Source organism: Cucurbita maxima, unplaced genomic scaffold, assembly GCF_002738345.1.
Source record: "Cucurbita maxima cultivar Rimu unplaced genomic scaffold, Cmax_1.0 Cma_Scf00018, whole genome shotgun sequence".
NCBI lineage: Eukaryota > Viridiplantae > Streptophyta > Magnoliopsida > Cucurbitales > Cucurbitaceae > Cucurbita > Cucurbita maxima.
This window is the reverse complement of record NW_019272034.1, coordinates 717,646-740,006: the sequence shown is the minus strand read 5'-3', so window position 1 is coordinate 740,006 and position 22,361 is coordinate 717,646. Positions and strand designations below refer to the sequence as shown.

Here is a 22,361-nt window from a genome sequence, read left to right as displayed (position 1 = left end):
GATAGACTGACTTAAAGAGGATTCTCTTGGCTTTGGTCAACTTGTATTAGCTGAGTTCTAAAAGTTGTGTATTTGGCTTTCTTGTGAAATGCCTGTACTGTACTGGTATTGTATGTATCTTAATGTTGTAACTATTAACTACAAATGAAATGGGATACCAAAAGAAATTTCAGAATAATGGTTAGGCATTTTTAGCTATTCGCTTTTAAATTTGAAGCACACCTTTTGGAGCGTAGTGGCCAGCGTCTTCGCTATCACATCGTCCGGTGTCTGGCTCTTATACCATTTGTAACAGTCGAAGTCCACCGCTAGCAGATATTGTCCGTTTTAGTCCGTTCCGTATCGCCATCAACCTTACGGTTTTAAAACATTTCTCTTAAGGAGAGGTTTCTACACTTTGTTCTCCTCTCCAACTGATGTGGGATCTCACAATCCACCTCCCTTCAGCGTCCCCGCTGGCATACTGCCCTGTGACAGCTAGCATATATTGTCCGTTTTGGCCCGCTACATATTAGTGGGGTCTCACGGAAAAACTCGAGAGAGACAGAGTGGGGATGCTTGAAAGTTTGAACATAGTTGTCAAAGTTAATGATTTCTCCATAGTAATCAAAGCACATCAAACTTTCTTCCACAGTAAGAAACAAAATTTCTCAGCAGAGAAAAAGTTGTCTTGAGATAGAACAAAAAAGGAGAGAGATAGGAACAGTCAACTGCAAAGAGCTAAGAAAATGGTATTAACTGAGAATAATGACATATCAATATTACAACATAACATTACAAACCTCAAGCCACAAGAACAAAAGCTGGGTTTGGCAGAGATTATGATCTCCTAAACAAAATCAAGATCTAATTCATGCCTGTTAGAAAAAGAGACCTAAAGGGCATGAATGATTGTTCAAGAAAAGTGAAGAATAAAAGAGAAGACAACATGATTTTGAATCAGAGCCTTGTTCCTAAAGCTTGCATTCTGCTAGACCCACCACTAAAAAAGAAAGAAACAAAATGAAGCATTCCCAATTCCCGATTCCCAAGCCTTAGTAATATACTAAATTCTAATCCTACTGTTGGTGGTAGAACACAAAAACCTATCTCTCACCATCAAATTAACCCAAACAAAAGAATTGGGGAAATCCAAAACAGAAACAAGTGAAATCTACAAATGTTTCTAAAATCATACTAGAAATTTTGATCTTAAAATCTGGCTAAGAATTCGAAATTCTAATGTCAACACAATTTTCAGGACTTATGTAGGTTTCAAATTCTGAAACATCGTATCCCACCTGATCTCCTCAACGCCATTGCTCCAGTAACCATCCTCCTCCTCCTCCTCCTTTTTCTCATCCCGGCGAAGATCGTACACAAGCGGACCGGAGAAGCTCTCGATTCGCGGCCACACACCTGGCGCCGGACTTCCATTAGTGAGTAGAAACCTCCCCTGCTGTTTCGCGACCATCAATTTCTTATTCCTCTTCAGCAATTTCCCAGAATAGGTCGATTTAGGGACGACGACTAGGGCTTTGCTGTCGTCTCCATCATGGACAGAGAAATTGCGAATCAACTTGGCGAAACAGCGCTTGGTTCTCTTGATTGCGAGAAGGAGACGAGTGATCGGGCGAGGATGGAGAGCACCGTCCTTGCGAGCTAGCTTGAGGATCTCGAGACGGTGCTTGGCAATGGAGATTCCGATGCTCTGGAGAAATTCGTGGTTGAAATAGACGATGTCTTCCTGTTCGAGCTCGTTGTGGGATAAGGCGAGGCCGTATTCGTAGACGAGAGAAGGATCTAGTGTCGTTTTTGAAAGCCATGAGAACCAATCCATGGCCGAAAATGGCTGAAAATGGCTGAATGATTCTTCTCTGTGGCGTTCCTCTGTTCTTGTTGAGTATGCTCCTGTGAATGATGCATTTTGAGAGACAGAGATATGGACGTTTTTATACACCCCAACATAGAGAGAAAGAGAGAGAGAGAGAATTATTTTCTTTTTTTTTCTTTTTTTTCTTTTTTTGTCTTTTGACTGACTTTTTCTTCTTTGAATTTTAAAAATACTATATATATATATTCTTATTATACAAAAAAAAAAAGTCGGTTTAATTTAATTTAATTTACTTTGTGTTAATTTAATCACAAGGATAATGTATTTTGATTATTCAATAAAAATATGATAACTTGAAATTATAGTTTTTTTTTATAAATAAAATAAAGTGGAAAATATGGTGGACTTTTGTGACCAAAACTTTATTTCTAACTTTTTTTTTTTTTTAATTTCTATTTTCTTCTTTGACAAATTTGATGTTGGTTCATTTTTTTATTTATAAATAATGGATACAAATGATAATTATCATTATTTTATTAAATTTGATAAAAATTCACAATAATAAAAATAATATTTTAATTAAGAAAATGAACAAAAAAATATAAACTTATAATGGGTACGTTGAAGCAACTACACTTTGGTAGTTGAAATGTAATTAAAGAGGTATGTTAAAGTAAATTTATAAAAATACAAAGTGGAGTAGAAGAAACAAAGAAATATGCACTTTTTTTGTTCCCATCAATCAAGGAGAGGAAGAGACAGAATATTGGATTGTTTTCTTTTCAATTATGCACCTAATCACATTAATTGCTTACTTTTTTTATTATTATTATTTGTTAAACGAACACGACTCTCCACAATGGTATGATATTGTCCACTTTGAGCATAAGCTCTCATGGCTTTGCTTTGGGCTTCCCAAAAGGCCTCATACCAACGGAGAGTGTATTTTTAGATTATAAACCCATGACCATTCCCTAAATTAACCGATGTGCGACTTTCATCATCCAACATTATTATTATTTAAATTTCTTTTGTTTTAGAACTATATATATATAAATAAATAAAAGACAAAATTGAAATTGAAGTTCGTATAATCACTTAATTTTTATTTTATTTTTTATAATAACTTATTAAATACAAAATTAAAATTTTAGAATTAATATAAAAACAAATTTCAAAATTTAGCTACCCATTAATCAAGCTAAAAATATGTGAACGGGAAAAATGGTTTTCAAATAAAAAAAAAAAAAAGTAGAAAATTATAGTAAGTCAACCTTTTGGGTTTGACTTAAATTCTTAATGTTTTTTTTTTGTCTCCTTTAATTATGGGCGTGGGATTCCATCACTGTCTCTTTCAAAAACCTATATCTAATGTGTAAATTATTATTGTGTGTGACATGCTTTTATTATTTTTATTTTCTTTGGAGAAAACCATCACCACAACAATAATAATAAACAAAACAAAAGTATAATAATATAAATAATTTATATTAAACTCACTTTTAATTCCATCTTTTCCATTTAAAAAATGAATTTTATTAGGTGAGCGATCGATAAATGTCATTTATTTTGAAGAAATTATTATTAATATGGTTTGATAAATTCCTAAACTTTTAATTGGGTGTATAATCGATTTATTAATTAAAATTAAAAAAAAAAAGAATAACCTATTAAGTATAAAATTTAAAATTTAATCCAAAATCGAGAGAGAGATTTTATTATAAAATTCAAAGATTTTTAAAATACCATTACTTTAGTGGGCTTGGCCTTTAAACGAGATTGGGTTGCCAAGAATTCACAGTTTGCTTTATTGGGCTGAACAATGGGCCTACTCTGTATTGGGCCTGAACTTTTGGACCTTGGCCCAATGAAACTGATCTATCATATAAATAAAAGTTTCTTCTTTTTAATTTATATAATAATTATCATCGTTAATCCCAATAATATATTGATATCATAACTATTCAAACACGTCTCTTTAAATTACATAAGATATCTATAATCGTATTATAGATAGACAGTTCAATTTTTCGATCCTAATACTCGTTGAACACTAAACGATAGCTAACTATTTGAAAGATCGACTGCTCAGTCTCTCGGGGTTTTAGAGCACGGTTATATATGATTATTATTATTTTTTTTTTTTTTTTTTTTTGGAAAGGAAAATGGGGATAAAAGGAGGATTCTGTTTTGGAAGAACCTTCTTTGCAAGAGAGGGAAATGAAAGGAAGAAGAGACAGCAAGAATATTTTTCTTTTAATCTTTNTTTTTTTTTTTTTTTTTTTTTTTTTTTTTTTTTTTTTTTTTTTTTTTTTTTTTTTTTTTTTTCACTTTTCTTTTTCTCACCTTTTAAAATATCATTCCTTTTATTCCTTCCCAATTTCTACTATTCCGTGTCGTATCTTTTTCGAGTATTTGTCATTTGGTCGAGATTTTGATTCGCATCAATTATGCTTCCCTCACAACGTTACTATCCTATATTTGTAATTTTATTCGAGGAACAGTTCACGTTTATTTGAAAACAAATTTCCGTGTCTGTTTAGGATTTAAGGATTGAAAATAAGACAATTATGTTGATGTTTTTTTTTTTTATTAGAGTCTCACCTTAGTTATTTAAGAGAAATATTATAAGTAAATAACACTATTTCTATCGACAAGTTGGACTGAACTCATTTGACCGATCCAGGAAGGGTATAACCGGCAATGTTTTTAAAAATTATTGAAATTTTCAAATGTACTTATATAAAAATAAAAAAAAATTGTTTAAAAAGTAAATTTTTAAAAGTTATTCCAATCCTATACTTTCAAACTTCATTGATTTAATATAGGGTTTCCGAGGTGAAACAATATCATGAGAACTAAAATTATTCTCTTTTTTGCCCTTTTAAGGAATTCAATTTTTTTAATTCATCTATTTTATTTACCATAATAATGAGTCGACTTTGATGATAATATGTCTAACTTTTTATTAAAATTTCGTTCTTTATTATTCATAAAAAGTCAATTATTTGGACTATTGTGAAATTACAAAAATATCCCTATGAATTCAAGTTGTTTAAATTTGAAAATTCTTCGTTAGAAAATTACACCTAACTTATTCGATAGAAAATTTTATTTTTTAAAATAATATTAAACTAATAAATTTCATGTCACATCTAAATAATTTAAAATTTACAATACGAGTAAAACGATTTTTTAAGAATTTTGTATCATATCGTTACATCAAGACTTTATTCTAATTTTTTTTCCTCATTTTCAATAAATTATAATTTCTGTAAATAAAAAAAAATTGAAAGTTTCGTAATATTAGAATTTAATATTAATATTAATACTATACATATCTTGTTCTTTTATTTTCTACCTAAAACTTTGTTCTATAAATTGTCACATCATATTAAAACCATTACTCTTATTTATTTATTTATTTATTCATTCAATCAATATATCACATCAATATCTAAGTAATATCTTAATATTTAGATTTGTTTATGGCTCAATGCATGACTTATGGGATGCAATTAATTTCAAACAAAATTCATATTTACACAAATGACAAAATTAGGTAAACATACAAAATGGTACCTAATTTTTGTTCCATAATTATCAATTTCTTTATTGTAGTATAAACATACGTGTATCGACTCAAACTCACCTATAAAATCTAACTTTTTTTTTTTTTTTTTAATGGTCTCTTACATTTACGATAATCTTCTTCTTACGCATGGACTATCAGGCTGTAACGAACAAAGGCTCTAGTCGTAATTGACAGTAATGTCGCTATCAACAATGAATTATAACTATATTAACTACGTGAGATCTCACATCGGTTGAAAAAGGGAACGAAGCATTCTTTATAAAAAAGTGAAAACTTATTCCTAATGAATGCATTTTAAAATCGTGAGGTCGAAGTTCAAGTAAACAATATTTATTAACGATGGCTTATTACAGACTATAAAGACCATTAATCACAATACAATAACTTAAACGCCACTTCTTTATACATTTATTTTGAAGGTTGAAATTTGAGCTTATTTTAACTTATTTATATATACCATAAAGTAGGTTGAAAAATATTATTAAATTAAAAAGAAATAAAAGTTGTTTTGAAACACCTAACATTTAACACGTGTCAAGAGAGGTGGGTCCCGCATTAGGGGGGGAGGGAGCGTGGACAAAGGCGCGTAGAAATAGATTTTGTACGAAAATAAAATAAAATTTTGTTTATAAAAAGAGAAAATAAAAAATAAAAAAATAAAACCTCTTCAACTAACTTTTGTAAGTATATAAATTTGACGAAATCACATTACCTGATTTGTAAAAATATAATTTTTTTTAGATAAAATACATTTTTTTGTCCTATTCCTTTGAATTTACTTTTTTTTTTTATTGTAAAGATGTACGGTAACAGCATATTTTTTAATATATAATTAATTAAATTACCACTATAATTATTATTTTTATTTTTTAAAACTTTTTAAAATAATGGCGTGGACAAAAAATAAAAAATAATTTTTTTCCATTGAAAAGACGGGCGAGTGGGGTCACACACGACCTCTACTAAATAGTGGGTCCCACTTTTTTCAAAATTTGTATTTTAAAAAATGATGATAAAATTAAAATTAAAATTCCTAATTAATTTCTCTCGTCTGTTTGTTTCAACCTCAAATATTATTTACAAAAATTAATATTTGAAATAAATAATTGAATAATTGAGAAGAGTTAACCAAATAATTTTATTTTTTTAAAAGTGAAGTGTACTGGGTATGGTGGGTAACACATCATGGCCCACCTTGCCTTTATTTATTATTATTATTATTATTATTATTAATTCGTTTTTAATTTATAATTTAAAAAATGCTTGGATAAGGAAAAGACAAACAAAAGAATAAAGGTATTTTAATTCTTAATTATTGGGACTGAAATGAATGGAAACATAAAGTCAAGAATAATTCAATTTAAATTATTTTAATAATTAATTTATATTATTTTCTCAGTGGAGAAATTATCGATCCAGCCAGATGCTGTCTTGTGATTGGAGGCCATTCATTTCTTTTACACGTCATTTTCACATTTTTGGTGTGTTTTTCCAAAATAAATATAAATAATTGAGGAATAAATTATAATTTTAGCTCTCATAAAATCCTATACTTTAAAAATATGAAATAAAATTAATAAATAATAGGTAAGAGGTCAAAGTGGGAATAGTATTTTTAAGAATATGTTTTGCATTAATATTAAAATGTACATTAAAAGTAACAAAAGTGGCTATTTAGGCATATGATGCTTCAAAGCAACTCCCAATGTTATTTAAAAACACCCTTTTGAAGCAAATTTCCCTTATAGTGATTGACACCAAAATCCCAAATCTAAAATTAGTATAATATTGTTTTTTTTTTCTCTCTCTTATATAGTGGAGAGAGAGAGAGTGAAGAGATCCTTAAAATTTTCAAAACTCAAAAATGTAAATGTTTGGTATGCCTGTCCACATCATTGCATCCCAACCGACTTCCTAATTTTTGTTTCTAAAATTCACGTGAGCCAAGACAAAACATGATATTCAACCAAAGAAAAATTTATGAAGCGTGCTGTAAGGACAAGACAAACTAATATGACTATTGACATTCATATGATATAAACGGTATCTTATCCACTTTATTACATTTGGGTTGGCCTTTTAGTCGCACATGTTGTGATAATAAACCCACCCAACTTTCGAATGGTCAAAAAAATAAATATATATATATATATATTTATTATTCAATCTAGAAAAGATGCATCGATACTTCGAAAAGTAAGGACTTTCCAAAAGTAAGGAATCTTTAGCATAGTATGTGGAAGAGTTCATATTATTTGAATTTTACTAAAAATGATATTTTTTATATGCGGAAACATTAATTTAAATAATGCATAAAATGATGTTTTAGTCTTAGATGTTTACATTAAAAACCACAAAACAAAACAACAAAAATAATTTATGTAAAATATATAAAAAAAATCAAATAAAATATTAAAACAATGTACTCGTCTAATCTAAGAGTTACAAAATAAATAAAATGCAACTATCGTAAATGTGACACTACCATCATCGAAAATTAATTGGAATTTAAGTGTATTTTGGGTGGGAAATTAAATGAAATTAAATTTTTTATTAAAAAGGAAAAAGAAAAAAGAAAAAAAAAAGGGAAGGAAAAGGGTGCATCTTGCCAATATTAAATGAATGGATGTGGAAAATAGATAAAGGCTCCAATTCAAACCTACCCTTCTTTTATTCCCCTTTCTCTCTCTTCCTTTATCAATCCCATAACACTTCAATTTTTTATTCTAACTTTATTATTAAAATTTCCCTCTTAAATTTATTGTTTTACCTTTTTATTTTATTGCATGCCATGATTTTAATTTGATTTCAATTCATGAATATTGCTAAATTTTATGTCAAATATAAAAATAAACTTTTTTAAATAATATTAAAAAATATAACATAAATTTCAACATAAAAGAAAGCTTTTCCTCTTTCTTTTAAATTCTATTCCGAGTTTTGTACTTTTTTTTTTCTTTTTTTTTTTAGCCAAAATATTAATCTTCAATTTTTAAAAAATAAAAAAATACTTAAAATAATAATAATAATATCAGTTTTTTCCTTTTAGAAAAAGGCTGAGGTGGATTTGTGTTACATCATTTCGTCGGTGACAACTGGTATACAGTACTGAGTGGTTTTTCTTTTTCTTTTATAATTTTTTTTCCCCCACAAAGGGAATAGTTTGTGGTCCCCACCCCAAAACCTGTCCCATCCGTTCCAAGTCGCTGACAAATTACCTTCAAAACCCGTGTCGTTTCCTCAATTTCCCACCCACATTTTCGTTAGTCAACTTATCGCGATAAAATCCCCCGATACCTTGCTTCTTTATCGTTCTTCGCGATATCTCGCTACAAATAAATATATAATAAATACATTATTTTTTTTTATCTATTTTTTAAATAAAGACTGTTACGTCATATACATGACATTTGAATAGTTTGCATATTTTTAATTAAAGTATTAATTAATTAACTTTATACTTTGTACTTTATTTCAAACTAGTAATAGTAACAAACTTCGATTGAGAACGTAACCATTGGATACAAAGGACAAACCCGAATTGTAAGGAAAATCAAATGTCAAATAAGGCCAAAAGGTCCAATATAAGACAAAGTCGGACTAGTGTATAAAAATAACCATACTATCATGAATAAGAGAAGAATTCGGGCATTGTCCGTCTCATAAGGAACATGTGTCTTGCATGCTCCCAATTTTTAACCTTAATCGAAAAGGATAAACGAAACATTAACAAGATTATATAACGAAACTCTAACTTAAGTATCGAGTAATTCATTGATATATAGTCTTTTATTAAAGTTATATGATAAAAGGTTTCATTTGCTTCAAGAATAAGTATAATGTTCTTTTTTTTCTTTTTCTAACGTTACCTTTTTAATTTTAAAATCTCTACGTTCCTTTGTTTGAGAGCATCTTTCAACAATCTTGTGTTAGATTTTATGTCATTTCATTTTAATTTTTTATTCAATTTTTTTAATTTTAAATATTTATTAAAAAAATTATCGAATAAATTGCATATTTGGAAATGTAGTGATGATTAAATTATAAATAAATATGTAATAACTATATAGGTTATAAATTATTTGCAGTTCTTAAAATTAAGATTATTTATTTTTAAAAATTTAGATTTATATATTTTGTTTTTTTTATTCATGTTTTATGTTTTATAGGGTAGAATAGGAATTAAATATAAAGAGTGAAAGAAAATAATAAATAAATAAAGGGCGGAAGGCAATGGGACAGTCTGCACTGTACACTCCACTAATTAAGGTATCTCAACTGGGACCCACTTGTTCATGCTTTGTCTTTATTTTTAATTATAATTTTTAATTATTCACAATGTGGGTTTTAGTTATTTATTTAGAAAAAAGCCAAATTTATATATATATATATATAATGGCTATGAAACCAGACCCATATGGATGAATTTTGTCAACATAATCTATTGATGTCATGTCATTAATAAAGTTAAATAAATGATGAGATTGTGTTTATATGATAAACACAAGCTTAATTTTTATTTATTTATATAAATTAAAAATTCAAATCTTTCTTTTTTTTATAATATTATTAATATAGTGCATGGACCCTATAATTGATTTTTATAAATATTTTATTAAATCATAAATATTAATTTTGAAATTAAATTTTGTCGAATCATATTTGTAATTTATAATAATGACATCACAACTTAGACCATGAATAGGATGAATTTGGAGCACTTAATGCAGGATGGAAAGTCCAAAAAAATTGATAAAATCTTTAATAATAATAATAATAATAATAATACATATTGGTCAATATATATAAATATTAATTAATTAATTAATTCAAACCAATGGCCTTCTTTTGACCACGTTTCTTTGGCATTTTTTGTTTCTGAAAAATTCCACCATGTGGAGTCGATGTTCCATTGATGTTGATCGGTAATAAAAACCTTTTTTTAAATTCAATTTTTCGTATAATTTATTATTATAATTATGCTTCAAATAAATAAATAAATATCAAATTATTAGTAGTTCACGAGGATGATTAATTTTGTTTGAAATAAAGTGTTAAAACAATATAATAAACTCAATATTATAAAATAATCTGCTACTTACTAAATAATAATAAATATTTTAGCTAATAAGTTATGGTTGTATTATTATTATTATTTTAACATATGGTTTCGACTTGTCTCGATCTTATTTAAAATAAATATTAAATGTATAAGATGAGAGAGAAAAATGGTCATTTATAGAGTAAGGTCGCTTTCCAAATAAAATAAAAAAATAGACCCACTATTCTGACAACTGACAACTCTCACCCCGGGAAATGAGAGCTACGATACTTTTATTTTATCGCGATAACAACATTTCACGTGAATATATCGCGAAACTTAAAGTAGCATTAAATAATTTTATATTTCGTACTATTATAAAAATAAAAATAAAAAAAAGAATTAAATAGATATTGCCGAAAGTGACATCCTATCTCATCAATCCTCTTGTCCCATTGTGCATGAACTTTTAACTCCTAACATTTAATTTAATCATGGTCAAATCACTTATTAATTTTCTTTTTTTTTTTCAAAAATTAAATTATCATACTAATGAATTTCATAAAAGATATATTTTATTAGATAAAATTGAGTCGCCTTGTATAAAGATAGATTGAACCTAACGTTTAACTTTACCACAAATGGGGGAAGCGTTTGCGAAAACCCTTCGCACCTTTCTCTATTCTCGAGGGTTCATTGTATTTAGAATTCCGGACTTTTCGACCTCGTAACGGATAGCTAGAAGTAAAAAAGGGTCGGTTTTCTATGCCAATACATGTGTTTCTCTATTTTTCTTACTTGACACAAATCGTGAATAAGTTCGGTTACAAAATCTCTTGTATTTATTGAACTCTATATAAGTAAAAAAATTATTAACGTCAGTTTAATTCTTAGGGTATCATTATTGAATTGAAAAGATAATAAAGGTGGTTTGGCACGTGCCGTTTTACATTTTTTTTTATTTGATTAAATAAATTTTGTCCTAAAGTTTATTTTATATATAGGTAGATAGGTAGGTAGCTAAAATAACCTAAATATGGTAACGATTTTATTACTATTTTGCTATTATCGTCATTGCTGTCGTTTTTTTTTTTTACAAAAATATATAAATCAAAATTTTAATTAAAAAACATAACGTTTTACAAATTAAGCAACAAACCAAGATTAAATTCAAAATTTAGTACAAATAAAAATTATATTCCAAATTTTACCAGCCAAAAAAAAAAGTAATTTCCACTTTTTTTTTATTATTATTATAAAGTGTGAGCCATTTCTAAAATTATATTACTTTTATTTAAAATAAAAAAAAATTATATATCACATGGGTTTAAAAGTTGGAATTTTTTGGTACTGCAACAAAAAAGTGAAAAATAGTAAATAAAAGGCATCTATTTTTTTCAACTAAAATAAAGAAAAGGAAAAAAGCTTTTATTTTCTTTTTTGGCAATGAAAAAAATAATAATAATGGAAGCAAACCGATATTCTTTTTAAAGATTTTATTCTCAATTTTTTTTATGACAAAATTTATTTACCTACAAATTTATCGAGAGGTACGTGAATAAACTAATGTCACATCTAAATAAAAGTAATGTTGAAGATACAACGACTCCACTATGATTAAGCGTGTTTTACTTATAACAATTTTATATTAGGTGATGTCCTAAAAATTATTATAAGATGCATATGAATAAAGATAAAACATGTTGGAAAGACTCATGTTGATATGCAAGAATAGTTGTCGCTCTTAAAAAGCGAGAAGTACGTAAAATGTAAGCATGTCGTAGAGAAATGTCAAGACACACAGATACCGAATTTGAATTCCGAAATAATTAATACATAAAATATGATAATTAATGTAAAATGATTTGATATTAGAAAAAGGAATGGATAGAAATATCTCTCTCTCACATGGGTTGTGAGAAATAATTGGGGGTTTTAGGTTTAGGTTAAGGTTACCCATTTTTGACACCAAACAGTACAAACTTTTTGTTTACCTCCTCGAGAAAATGACACTTCCAAGTACTATTATATATATATATATATAAATAAAGTACTGTTTTTTTTATATATAATTAAAAAATGTCAAATATATATATATAATTGTTTTATGTCAATTTCATAGTTTTAAAACGTTCTACACCATTGTAAATAATATTTTGTCCCCCTCTCCAATTGTTGCATACGTGGTCCCTATTTTATGTCGGTTCGAAAATTTACTATTTGTTTGGTATGCTAAGGATCCATATGATTTAGCTTGTATGAATAAACCAATAATAGCAGTCGTTTTAGTATGCTAAGGATCCATATGTATCCACAATTGAAAATTCCTTAATGCTACATTTTTCCTATATTAGCCGTATCTTATATGGTATATGAAGACAAAGAAATACACATATGACACTGTATTAGATTTTAGATTCTGATAGATGATATTAATTTAAACCATTTTTTTTTAATTTTTGGTACTTTAAATATATATATGGAAAGGGCGTACTTTTATAATTAATTATTTTAGCTCAACCACTTTTGAAATACTATTCCCAATGGTCCCATGGTCCATAAATGATATCAAATGTTCTCCTACAACATAAATGTAGAGATATATATATTGCTATAATGGGCAATAATTTTTTAATATTCATTCATGTCAAGGACTATTGAAATCCATTGACCAAGGTAAACACTAAGTCGATATCTACAAAACTAAATAAAATAAAATAATTAAATATTTATGAGCATCTTTTATCAATAAAACATATTTATTTATTAAAGTAATTAAAAATTAGAATTTGATTAAGAGTTGAAGAAATGAATATAGTAGGGTTTGTACAATAAATTGAACATTAATCTTAGGGTAAAAAGTAAATGTAGTGTGTGGAGTAAGTTATGGTAATAAACAAAAATTTAAATAATAAAAAAATTGTCGATATGAATATTAATAATTTAATGAAAATAAATGAAATATTGGAAAAATCTTGGTTAGCCAATCACAAGTCAAGAAACGGGGAAAAAAGCTTGGAAAATAATTTCAGGTAACGTACGTACCGCTGGAAAGGGACAACAAGGGGCTCACCCACCTTCTTTTACCAAAATGCCCCTACTCATGTTTCTAAATTACAACGTTGCCACAATCCAACTCAATGTCTCACATATCGCGGTATCCTGCGCGATCTAACGAGATATTTGAAAATACCGTCAACATTGCATATCTTTCACGTCTCACAATCATGAAGCGTAATACTGTATCACGTGATATAATAAGTAACGCATCTCTCCTTGGGGTGGGTCCCAGTGGCAGGCTGTGTAAATTTAATAAAAAATTGAGGGCCAAAATTTGGGGGTCCCTCTCCCGAGAAATCTTGTCGTTTATTGGGGGATCTGAGCGAGTAATTTATTTGATTATATATATATATATATATATTTTAATTCTGAAATTTGGAAGCCGGGAAGCCATTGATAATTCGGAGATTTGAACTGAACTGGTTGAACTTTTGATCCAACGGTTTAGATTCTTTGAACGTGTTGGTCTATTACACATCTGATCATATCATGTTATTAATGAGAAGCAGAAAATCATGATTTATTATGGTTGAGTTAAAAACTGTATTTTGAATTTGTCTTTACATTTTTTTAGTTCAACAAATTACCAAAAATATATATTTGTTTTTTTAAAAAATGAAAAATAAGTTTTCGGATATAATTATTAAAGATTTTAATTTTTTTAAAAGGATAAAATGGTAATTAGGAGGTATAAGAATATTTAGGGTAATAAAACAAAAATTATCTGAAAGATTTACAGATCATTTTGAAGATTTAGCCAATAATTTTCCCGAGGTGAATTAATAACTGTTTTTTAATTTATTTACTCAGCTTACAGATTCCGCGCTGATGAACTCGACAAAATCAAGCCGGCTAAGCGGGGCCCACCCAATCTGCACTTATCACGCATCGTGGCTGTAGTCATAACTTGATAGGTTATATATATTTTAATATTTTCTTATTTTATCCGCAGATAAGTAAGTGTGCTTATCATCTGCTTTAGCTGTCTCCTGGTCCCTATATAAAATCACCATTTCTGCAAGTTCATGTATGTTTCTTGAGAGAGAGAGAGAGAGAGAGAGAGAGAGATAAAGCTTGGGAGAGAGAAAAGAAGAAGGAAGAAAGCAAGAAAGAAGAGAGAGTGAAAGTCTTTATTCTTAGAGAGAGAAAGAAGAGAGAGAAAACGCCTCTAAGCTCTCTCTCTCTCTGTTTCTGAGTTTTGTGTATTTCTTTTTTGTTGTCTGAACTAACCCTTCTATGTTCGTTCTCGTTTTGTTTTCAAGGTATGAAGAAATCTCTCTTTTTCTCTCTCTATCTTGCTATTTCTCTCTCTCTCTCTCTGTGTTCGTCGAATCTATTAGCTTTTTCTTGGTTCTGGATTTGTAATTTTTGTTCCCTTTTCTTTTTTATGCTTCACCTGTTAACCATCCTTTCTCTCTCCATTATTTGCTCTTTTGCATCTTCGATTCCTGTAGGGTTTAAAGCCGCTTTCCTTCTCTGTTTATAGAAAACCCTAAAATTATTTTTCCTTTTCGACCAATTCTCGTCGCAGCAATATGCCTCTCTCCTATTCCTTCTCGTAATTTATCCCTCCGATTTTGTTTCTATTGGTTACTTGTTGAAGGTAATTTTTGGCAGCGTGTTCTGATTTTTCCGTTCTGACGAGAAATTTTTTTTTCACTGCCCCGCTTTTCCTGTTTGATTATTTAGGTATTTTGCTCGATCTCTAACTTTTCTCTCTTTGAATTTCATTTTCCAGATCTAGCGGTCTTTTCTGCCATTACTGTTAAAAACGGAGGCGGTTGTGATGTCGTCCCTCAGCAGGGAGCTGGTGTTCTTGATTTTACAGTTTCTCGATGAGGAAAAGTTTAAGGAGACAGTTCACAAGTGGGATATTTTGTTTTTTTTTTTTTTCTGGATTAATTTTTCAGTATTTTGTGTTTGAATTTGCAGTATTAATTGCTTTATTTTCCAAAATAGGCTTGAGCAGGAATCTGGGTTTTTCTTCAATATGAAATACTTTGAAGACGAGGTTCATAATGGGAACTGGGACGAAGTTGAGAGATACCTCTCTGGTTTTACGAAAGTAGATGATAATCGCTATTCAATGAAAATATTTTTTGAGATTAGGAAGCAGAAATATCTTGAGGCATTGGACAAGTAAGCTCACATTTTCCATTTTCTTGGTTTTCTGTGGCTATAAATTTGAAGTTTCATCTCCTGGGTTCCCTTTTAGTAAGATTGTTTCAATTTTTTTTTCTCAATTGTATCAGGCATGACCGCTCCAAGGCAGTAGATATTTTAGTAAAGGATTTAAAAGTTTTTTCCACGTTTAACGAAGAACTTTTCAAGGAGATTACTCAGCTATTGACGCTGGAGAATTTTAGGTATGGCATTACATTATCAGGATATGATTTTTGCAGAAGAGCTAGTTGGTAATGTAATGCATTGCCTCATTATAGGGAAAATGAACAATTGTCGAAGTATGGCGATACGAAGTCTGCTCGGGCTATTATGTTGGTTGAGTTGAAGAAGCTTATTGAAGCAAATCCTTTGTTCCGTGATAAATTGCAGTTTCCTCACCTTAAGAACTCAAGATTGCGTACTCTTATTAATCAAAGGTGATTTATTGGCACCCTTGATTCTTTTTTCATGTAGTGTACTCCTTCCTTCAATGCATGCGGCCTTTGCTTCACCATGATTTAGTTTCTTGTTCAAAAGACTCCAAACTCTTAATCATTTGTATTTAATGAATTTAATGTTGAAACATTTAATCAATCTGTAAATTGCAGCTTAAATTGGCAGCATCAACTTTGTAAAAACCCTAGACCGAATCCAGATATTAAAACCCTTTTTGTGGATCATTCTTGTGGACAACCAAATGGTGCTCGGGCTCCTTCTCCGGCGAACAATCCACTTCTTGGATCCTTACCCAAACCTGGAGGTTTTCCTCCTCTTGGTGCTCATGGGGTGGGTTATCTGTTGTAATTGGTAATCTCATTGTCTTTATTCAAGTAATTAAACATGCCCCATAAAGAATTGTGTTTTTCTGTTCAGCCTTTTCAGCCTACAGCAGCACCAGTTCCAGCACCGCTTGCTGGTTGGATGTCCAATCCTTCGGCCGTTACTCATCCTGCAGTTTCTAGTGGAGGTGCCATTGGTCTTGGTGCTCCATCTATGCCGGGTAAGTTACGTTCCCATGCATTTAGGTGCCACGTGGTTATTATCTTATCATGCTGATGTAAGCTACTCTAATGGCCATGTGTAATTGAAGTTTTTTTTTTAATATATATTTTTATTTCTTTGATAGCTGCTTTGAAACATCCACGGACTCCACCAAATAACCCTTCTGTAGACTATCCTTCTGCGGAATCTGAAATTGTTTCTAAAAGGCCAAAGCCTATGGGGATGTCTGATGAGGTAAAATCTGTTTTGCCTTTATTTTGTACACGCACATGATTTTAGTCCAAATCCAGGCATGTCACACCTGTGCTCAGCTTATTGTTTTGTTCTTACTGCCTCTTTTGTCATATAATGAAGGTAAACCTACCAGTTAATGTTCTGCCAGTATCATTTGCTGGTCATGGTCATGCACAGGCTTTTAATGCACCAGATGATTTGCCGAAGAATGTTATGCGGACACTGAATCAAGGGTCATCTCCAATGAGCATGGATTTTCATCCGGTCCAACAAACTCTGCTTCTAGGTATATTTAGATTTATTTTGTACCGACATTTTGTTTTAAATTACCAATAGAATTATGTCTCTGAATAATTTCTCTTTTCAGTTGGCACAAATGTGGGTGAAATAGGGTTGTGGGAAGTTGGATCTAGGGAGAGACTTGTTTCGAGGAGTTTTAAAGTCTGGGATCTCAATGCATGTTCAATGCCTTTACAGGTATTCCTTGTATACTAATGTTGCAGGCTAAATCTTATCACGATTAGTTTAATTTTACTTTATCTTGATGATTTCCAGGCAGCTCTACTTAAAGAGCCTGATGTATCGGTAAACCGTGTTATTTGGAGTCCTGATGGTTCATTATTTGGTAAGATTGTATGTTTCCTTGTAAATATTATGCTATTTAAGTGAGCATTGGTCGTTGAATGAATGCCGATTTTGTATAGGTGTTGCCTATTCAAGGCACATTGTTCAAATATACTCCTATCACGGTGGTGATGACCTGCGACAGCACCTGGAGGTGAGTATGATTAAGAGTGTTGTATGTTTTGTGTACTCTTCCCGTCTTGTAGTATGACACTGAAGTTTGTGAATCAGATTGATGCTCATGTCGGTGGAGTTAATGATCTAGCATTCTCCAATCCCAATAAACAACTTTGTGTCATAACATGCGGGGATGACAAGACCATTAAAGTAGGTCATTTCTTATTTGGGTCATTTAAGGAAAGGAAAAGAGCTTCCGTTTGTTGACATTTCTTTTCTTTTTGGATGTTGTTAGGTCTGGGATGCTGCCAATGGTGCAAGACAATTTACATTTGAAGGCCACGAGGCTCCTGTTTACTCTGTTTGTCCTCACTACAAGGAAAGTATTCAGGTTTGCCCTTGATGCAACCCGAGTTTTTGCGAGGCTGCTTGATGCTTATTCTGCCTAACCTGTTGCATATTTGTTTTTGTTTCTCTTAGTTCATCTTTTCAACAGCACTGGATGGAAAGATAAAGGCATGGCTATATGATAATATGGGCTCACGAGTTGACTATGATGCTCCTGGACGTTGGTGCACAACCATGGCTTACAGTGCAGATGGTACGAGGTATGGAATACTTGCTCAGCTGTTTTGGGAATGCTCAGACTTGGGTATTTTTTGTGCATTGTAAAGAATTTTACAGCATTTTTATTTCTATCTCACTTTAATTGTTTTGTTGGGGGGTTTTAGGCTCTTCTCATGTGGGACAAGTAAAGATGGAGAGTCTTATATTGTTGAGTGGAATGAGAGTGAAGGAGCTGTTAAGAGAACTTACCAAGGGTTCCGCAAGCGGTCTCTGGGTGTGGTACAATTCGATACAACTAAAAATCGGTTTTTGGCTGCTGGTGATGATTTCTCCATTAAATTCTGGGACATGGACAATGTTCAACTTTTAACGACTGTAGATGCCGACGGAGGGCTCCCAGTAAGTTTTCATGCTAGTGAACTGAAAAGTTAAATACTTATGGTTGACATTTGCTTATTCCGGTTCATTCCCTATAATATCAAAGGCAAGTCCACGCATCCGCTTTAACAAGGATGGCACCCTTTTAGCTGTTTCTGGCAATGAGAATGGAATTAAAATCTTGGCGAATCTGGATGGAATCCGACTACTACGAACATTTGAAAATCTTTCATATGATGCATCTAGAACGTCAGAAGCTGGGACCAAGGTAGCTTTATTTAGATGTTTAATGAATGAACTCTTCACCATTTTGTTAATTCTTCTTCTAAATATCTAATTAACTTTTATTTAATTTTTCAGCCTGCAATAAATCCAATTTCAGCTGCTGCAGCTGTGGCAGCAGCAGCAGCTGGTAGCGCCACAGATAGAGGTGCTTCTGTCGTCAGTATGGCTGGAGTGGTTGGTGTTGCTTAGCAAATTAATGTTTTTAGTAGAAGCTTGTTTATTTTTATGTCCCCTGCATGTCTGGATAAATTATGAAACAACGAATTCATACTTTTTTTTCCCTGATTCATTTAACTTCAAGCATATACATCTGCCAGGCTGGGGATACCCGAAGTTTGGGGGACGTGAAACCTAGGATTACTGAAGATTCCAATGACAAGTCAAAGATTTGGAAGCTCACTGAAATTAACGAACCATCTCATTGTAGATCCTTGAGGCTTCCTGAGAATCTAAGAGTAAACAAGGTTAGTCATTCACGCTGTAGGACAAAATTTCTTTTCGTACTGCTTCTCTAAATTGGAGCTCTGAATGAACTACAGTTCTGCCTAATCTGACACATTTTGGGTTGTCAGCCAACACAATTGAGTTTTTAACATTTTTGATAATTAATAGATCACTAGGAATATGTAAATGTGAAGTATAGTGGTTCTTTGGGTTTAGTTTGAGCTCTTAAGATTTCTTGGGATGCTTTGTTCGTTCTTCCTTCTCTGACTATACCGTGTTCTTGATTTACTTAGATATCTAGGTTGATCTACACAAATTCTGGAAGTGCAATCTTGGCATTGGCATCAAATGCTATTCACCTGCTATGGAAATGGACGCGAAGTGAGCGTAATTCAACTGGCAAGGTATCGGAAAATATTATGTTCTTAGTTTTCTGTCTGATATCTGGTTCTGTAGCCCTTTTAGTTGGACATCTGAATCTAATTTCCATTGTATCTACATAATCAACACTTATCTATTTTGAAGGCAACTGCAAATGTTTTGCCTCAATTATGGCAACCGTCGAGTGGCATTCTAATGACCAACGATGTTGCTGACACTGGTTCTGAAGAGGCTGTTCCCTGCTTTGCTTTATCCAAAAATGATTCTTACGTCATGTCAGCTTCTGGTGGAAAGATTTCCCTCTTTAATATGATGACATTTAAGGTAACATATAATGCTCTTCATTTGGTCATTGCGATTATCTGGCGATAGGTTATACCTATCTCAACCTCTTTGCAACGCAGACAATGACAACTTTCATGCCGCCACCACCTGCTGCCACATTCCTTGCCTTTCACCCACAAGATAACAATATAATTGCCATTGGCATGGATGATTCCACAATTCAAATTTATAATGTTCGTGTGGACGAGGTATAATACCTTCAAGAACCACCTTTTCTCTAATTAAACCTTGTGGAAATTGTTATGTTATCAAATCATTTATTGATTCAGGTTAAGAGCAAGCTTAAAGGTCACTCTAAAAGAATAACTGGCTTGGCCTTCTCTCACTTACTGAATGTGCTAGTTTCATCCGGAGCCGACGCGCAGGTATTTGCTTAAACCATCTCGTGTAGGTTTGTGGATTGCTTTTTGCTGTATGGTTTCACTGTGTTCAGATATGTAGCAATCTAATTATGTGGCATATTGCACTTTGACTAAAGACTGACCCATTGAAATTGTACTTGTAATTCGAGCTTTTCCATTTATCTCAACTTTTTACTGAATATCGAAGAGTTCAATGAATTCCTACCTTTGAGCCACCTATTTATTTGTTGCTTATACAGCTTTGTGTGTGGAGCTCTGATGGGTGGGAGAAGCAGAAAACACGATCCTTGCAACTTCCAAGTGGGAGGCCGTTGTCATCACAGTCAGACACTCGTGTACAGTTTCATCAGGACCAGATACACTTTCTGGTTGTGCACGAGACTCAGATTGCAATATATGAGACTACCAAACTTGAGTGTGTAAAGCAGGTCTTTCTTTTACCCCCTCTTCCTGTTTGTTCATCTGTGTTTTGTATTTGAAGCAATGCCTTACCCACTTCTCCTTTGTTCATTCTCATTTTAGTGGACGCCGCGGGAATCTGGTGCACCAATCTCTCACGCAACATTCTCTTGCGACAGTCAAATGATATATGGCAGCTTCTTGGATGGAACTGTCTGCGTGTTTACTGTTGCTACTCTCAGATTACGATGTCGAATTAGTCCTTCAGCTTATCTTCCTGCTAGTGTGAGGTATTTCTCTCATGCTACTTTGTAGTTTAGGCAAACATAAATTGTTGAATCTTATTGCGATAATGAGCTCCTGGAATGTGCATGATAACTCAATCTGTTAGATGGTTTATTCTCAGTCACCCATTGGTTATGTTGAATGTGGATTGATCGAAATCAGTTGCTGTATTTTTATTTTATGTTCCAAAAAACATCGGATTAGTAAAAAGTATACAATTAACGTGATACTGCTTTTCAGTTCACCCTAGCTAATGCTTGATGTGAATGAAAAGTATGACATGATGTTAGCTTCAGTTAATACATGATGTGAACTCGGTGCTTGGTTATGTACTCGAAACAATATTGGTTCTTGTCATTTTCATGTTCCAGAAATGGAAAAGAGCACGACTTTGTATTCAAATTTTGAACTCATTATCTCCATTTCTCTTACATTTCACCTAACACGTCCTTTTCAGCAATGCTTCTGTTCAACCACTAGTGATTGCAGCACATCCCCAAGAAGCAAACCAATTTGCTTTAGGGCTGTCAGATGGTGGGGTTCACGTCTTCGAACCTCTCGAATCAGAAGGGAAATGGGGGGTGCCTCCGCCCGTTGAAAACGGATCAGCATCAAGTGTGCCAACGACTCCATCAGTCGGAGCTTCAGGTTCAGATCAAGCCCCAAGATGATTGAGCAGCTAGCACGAGTGCTTTTACAGCTTGGTTGCTGGCCCTCCAACTTTAGGTATACTTCAGATTTTAACTGGTTGACCCTTTTTTTCTTCTCCCTGAACATTTCTTAGCCATGTTTGTATTTTGTCATATTTTTTTTGGTTTTAAGGTTGATATTTCATTTCCCCAGTTTGTTGTTCATGATATGTAGTTTTTTACTCAAGGAAACAGCAAAAGATGTAGATTTATCTTCTTTCCTCAGATTCTGTGTAAGTTAACATTCTGCAGGAGTATTACTAATAGTCAAATGACCTTCTTACTCATGAATCTCTTCTCAATTTTCTTCTCTCTTACAACTATTTTGTTGTTATTTTATTATCTTCCATTTTTTACCTTCTGCTAGTGCCGTCCATAGATTTGAACCAGGATCGAATTGTTCGAGCCCATATTTGCTCAACTTAGATAGATCCAAAAGATCTATTTAGAAATTTCTAACTCTTTTGTTCCTATTTGTACCATTTAAACTGAACTCAACTAGTTAAAATGTTATATGTTCGATTAAAAGGTCAGAGATTTGTTATCTTTGGAGACGAAGCTCATTCGGGCTTTTAGC

The 22,361-nt window shown here is 31.6% G+C and overlaps 2 protein-coding genes across 2 annotated transcripts; one reads left to right on the top strand and one right to left on the bottom strand.

Annotated features, from left to right (window-relative positions):
• Positions 1 to 701: 701 nt before the first annotated feature.
• On the bottom strand, positions 702 to 1,897 carry LOC111493318. The gene has a single exon (XM_023142979.1). It carries the CDS (start codon positions 1,817 to 1,819, stop codon positions 1,244 to 1,246), a length of 576 nt encoding a protein of 191 aa, XP_022998747.1. The 5' UTR covers positions 1,820 to 1,897; the 3' UTR covers positions 702 to 1,243.
• Positions 1,898 to 14,611: 12,714 nt separating this feature from the next.
• Positions 14,612 to 22,075, top strand: LOC111492626 (protein TOPLESS-like). The gene is made up of 26 exons (XM_023142000.1): positions 14,612 to 14,771; positions 15,248 to 15,375; positions 15,469 to 15,648; positions 15,762 to 15,875; positions 15,951 to 16,109; positions 16,281 to 16,458; positions 16,546 to 16,672; positions 16,799 to 16,908; positions 17,029 to 17,194; positions 17,276 to 17,385; positions 17,464 to 17,533; positions 17,613 to 17,686; positions 17,764 to 17,859; positions 17,945 to 18,040; positions 18,130 to 18,257; positions 18,381 to 18,615; positions 18,701 to 18,862; positions 18,955 to 19,053; positions 19,197 to 19,343; positions 19,617 to 19,727; positions 19,849 to 20,028; positions 20,109 to 20,237; positions 20,319 to 20,414; positions 20,651 to 20,839; positions 20,934 to 21,100; positions 21,553 to 22,075. Exons 2-26 carry the CDS (start codon positions 15,296 to 15,298, stop codon positions 21,764 to 21,766), a joined length of 3,417 nt encoding a protein of 1,138 aa, XP_022997768.1. The 5' UTR covers positions 14,612 to 14,771; positions 15,248 to 15,295; the 3' UTR covers positions 21,767 to 22,075.
• The last annotated feature ends 286 nt before the right edge of the window (positions 22,076 to 22,361 follow it).

Coding starts and splice junctions, on each gene's coding strand:
- LOC111493318 (XM_023142979.1), bottom strand. CDS start 1,819: ATGGATTGGTTCTCATGGCTTTCAAAAACGACACTAGATCCTTCTCTC.
- LOC111492626 (XM_023142000.1), top strand. CDS start 15,296: ATGTCGTCCCTCAGCAGGGAGCTGGTGTTCTTGATTTTACAGTTTCTC. Junction 16,459..16,545: donor CTCCTCTTGGTGCTCATGGG/GTGGGTTATCTG, acceptor TTTTCTGTTCAG/CCTTTTCAGCCTACAGCAGC. Junction 20,415..20,650: donor CATCCGGAGCCGACGCGCAG/GTATTTGCTTAA, acceptor TTGCTTATACAG/CTTTGTGTGTGGAGCTCTGA.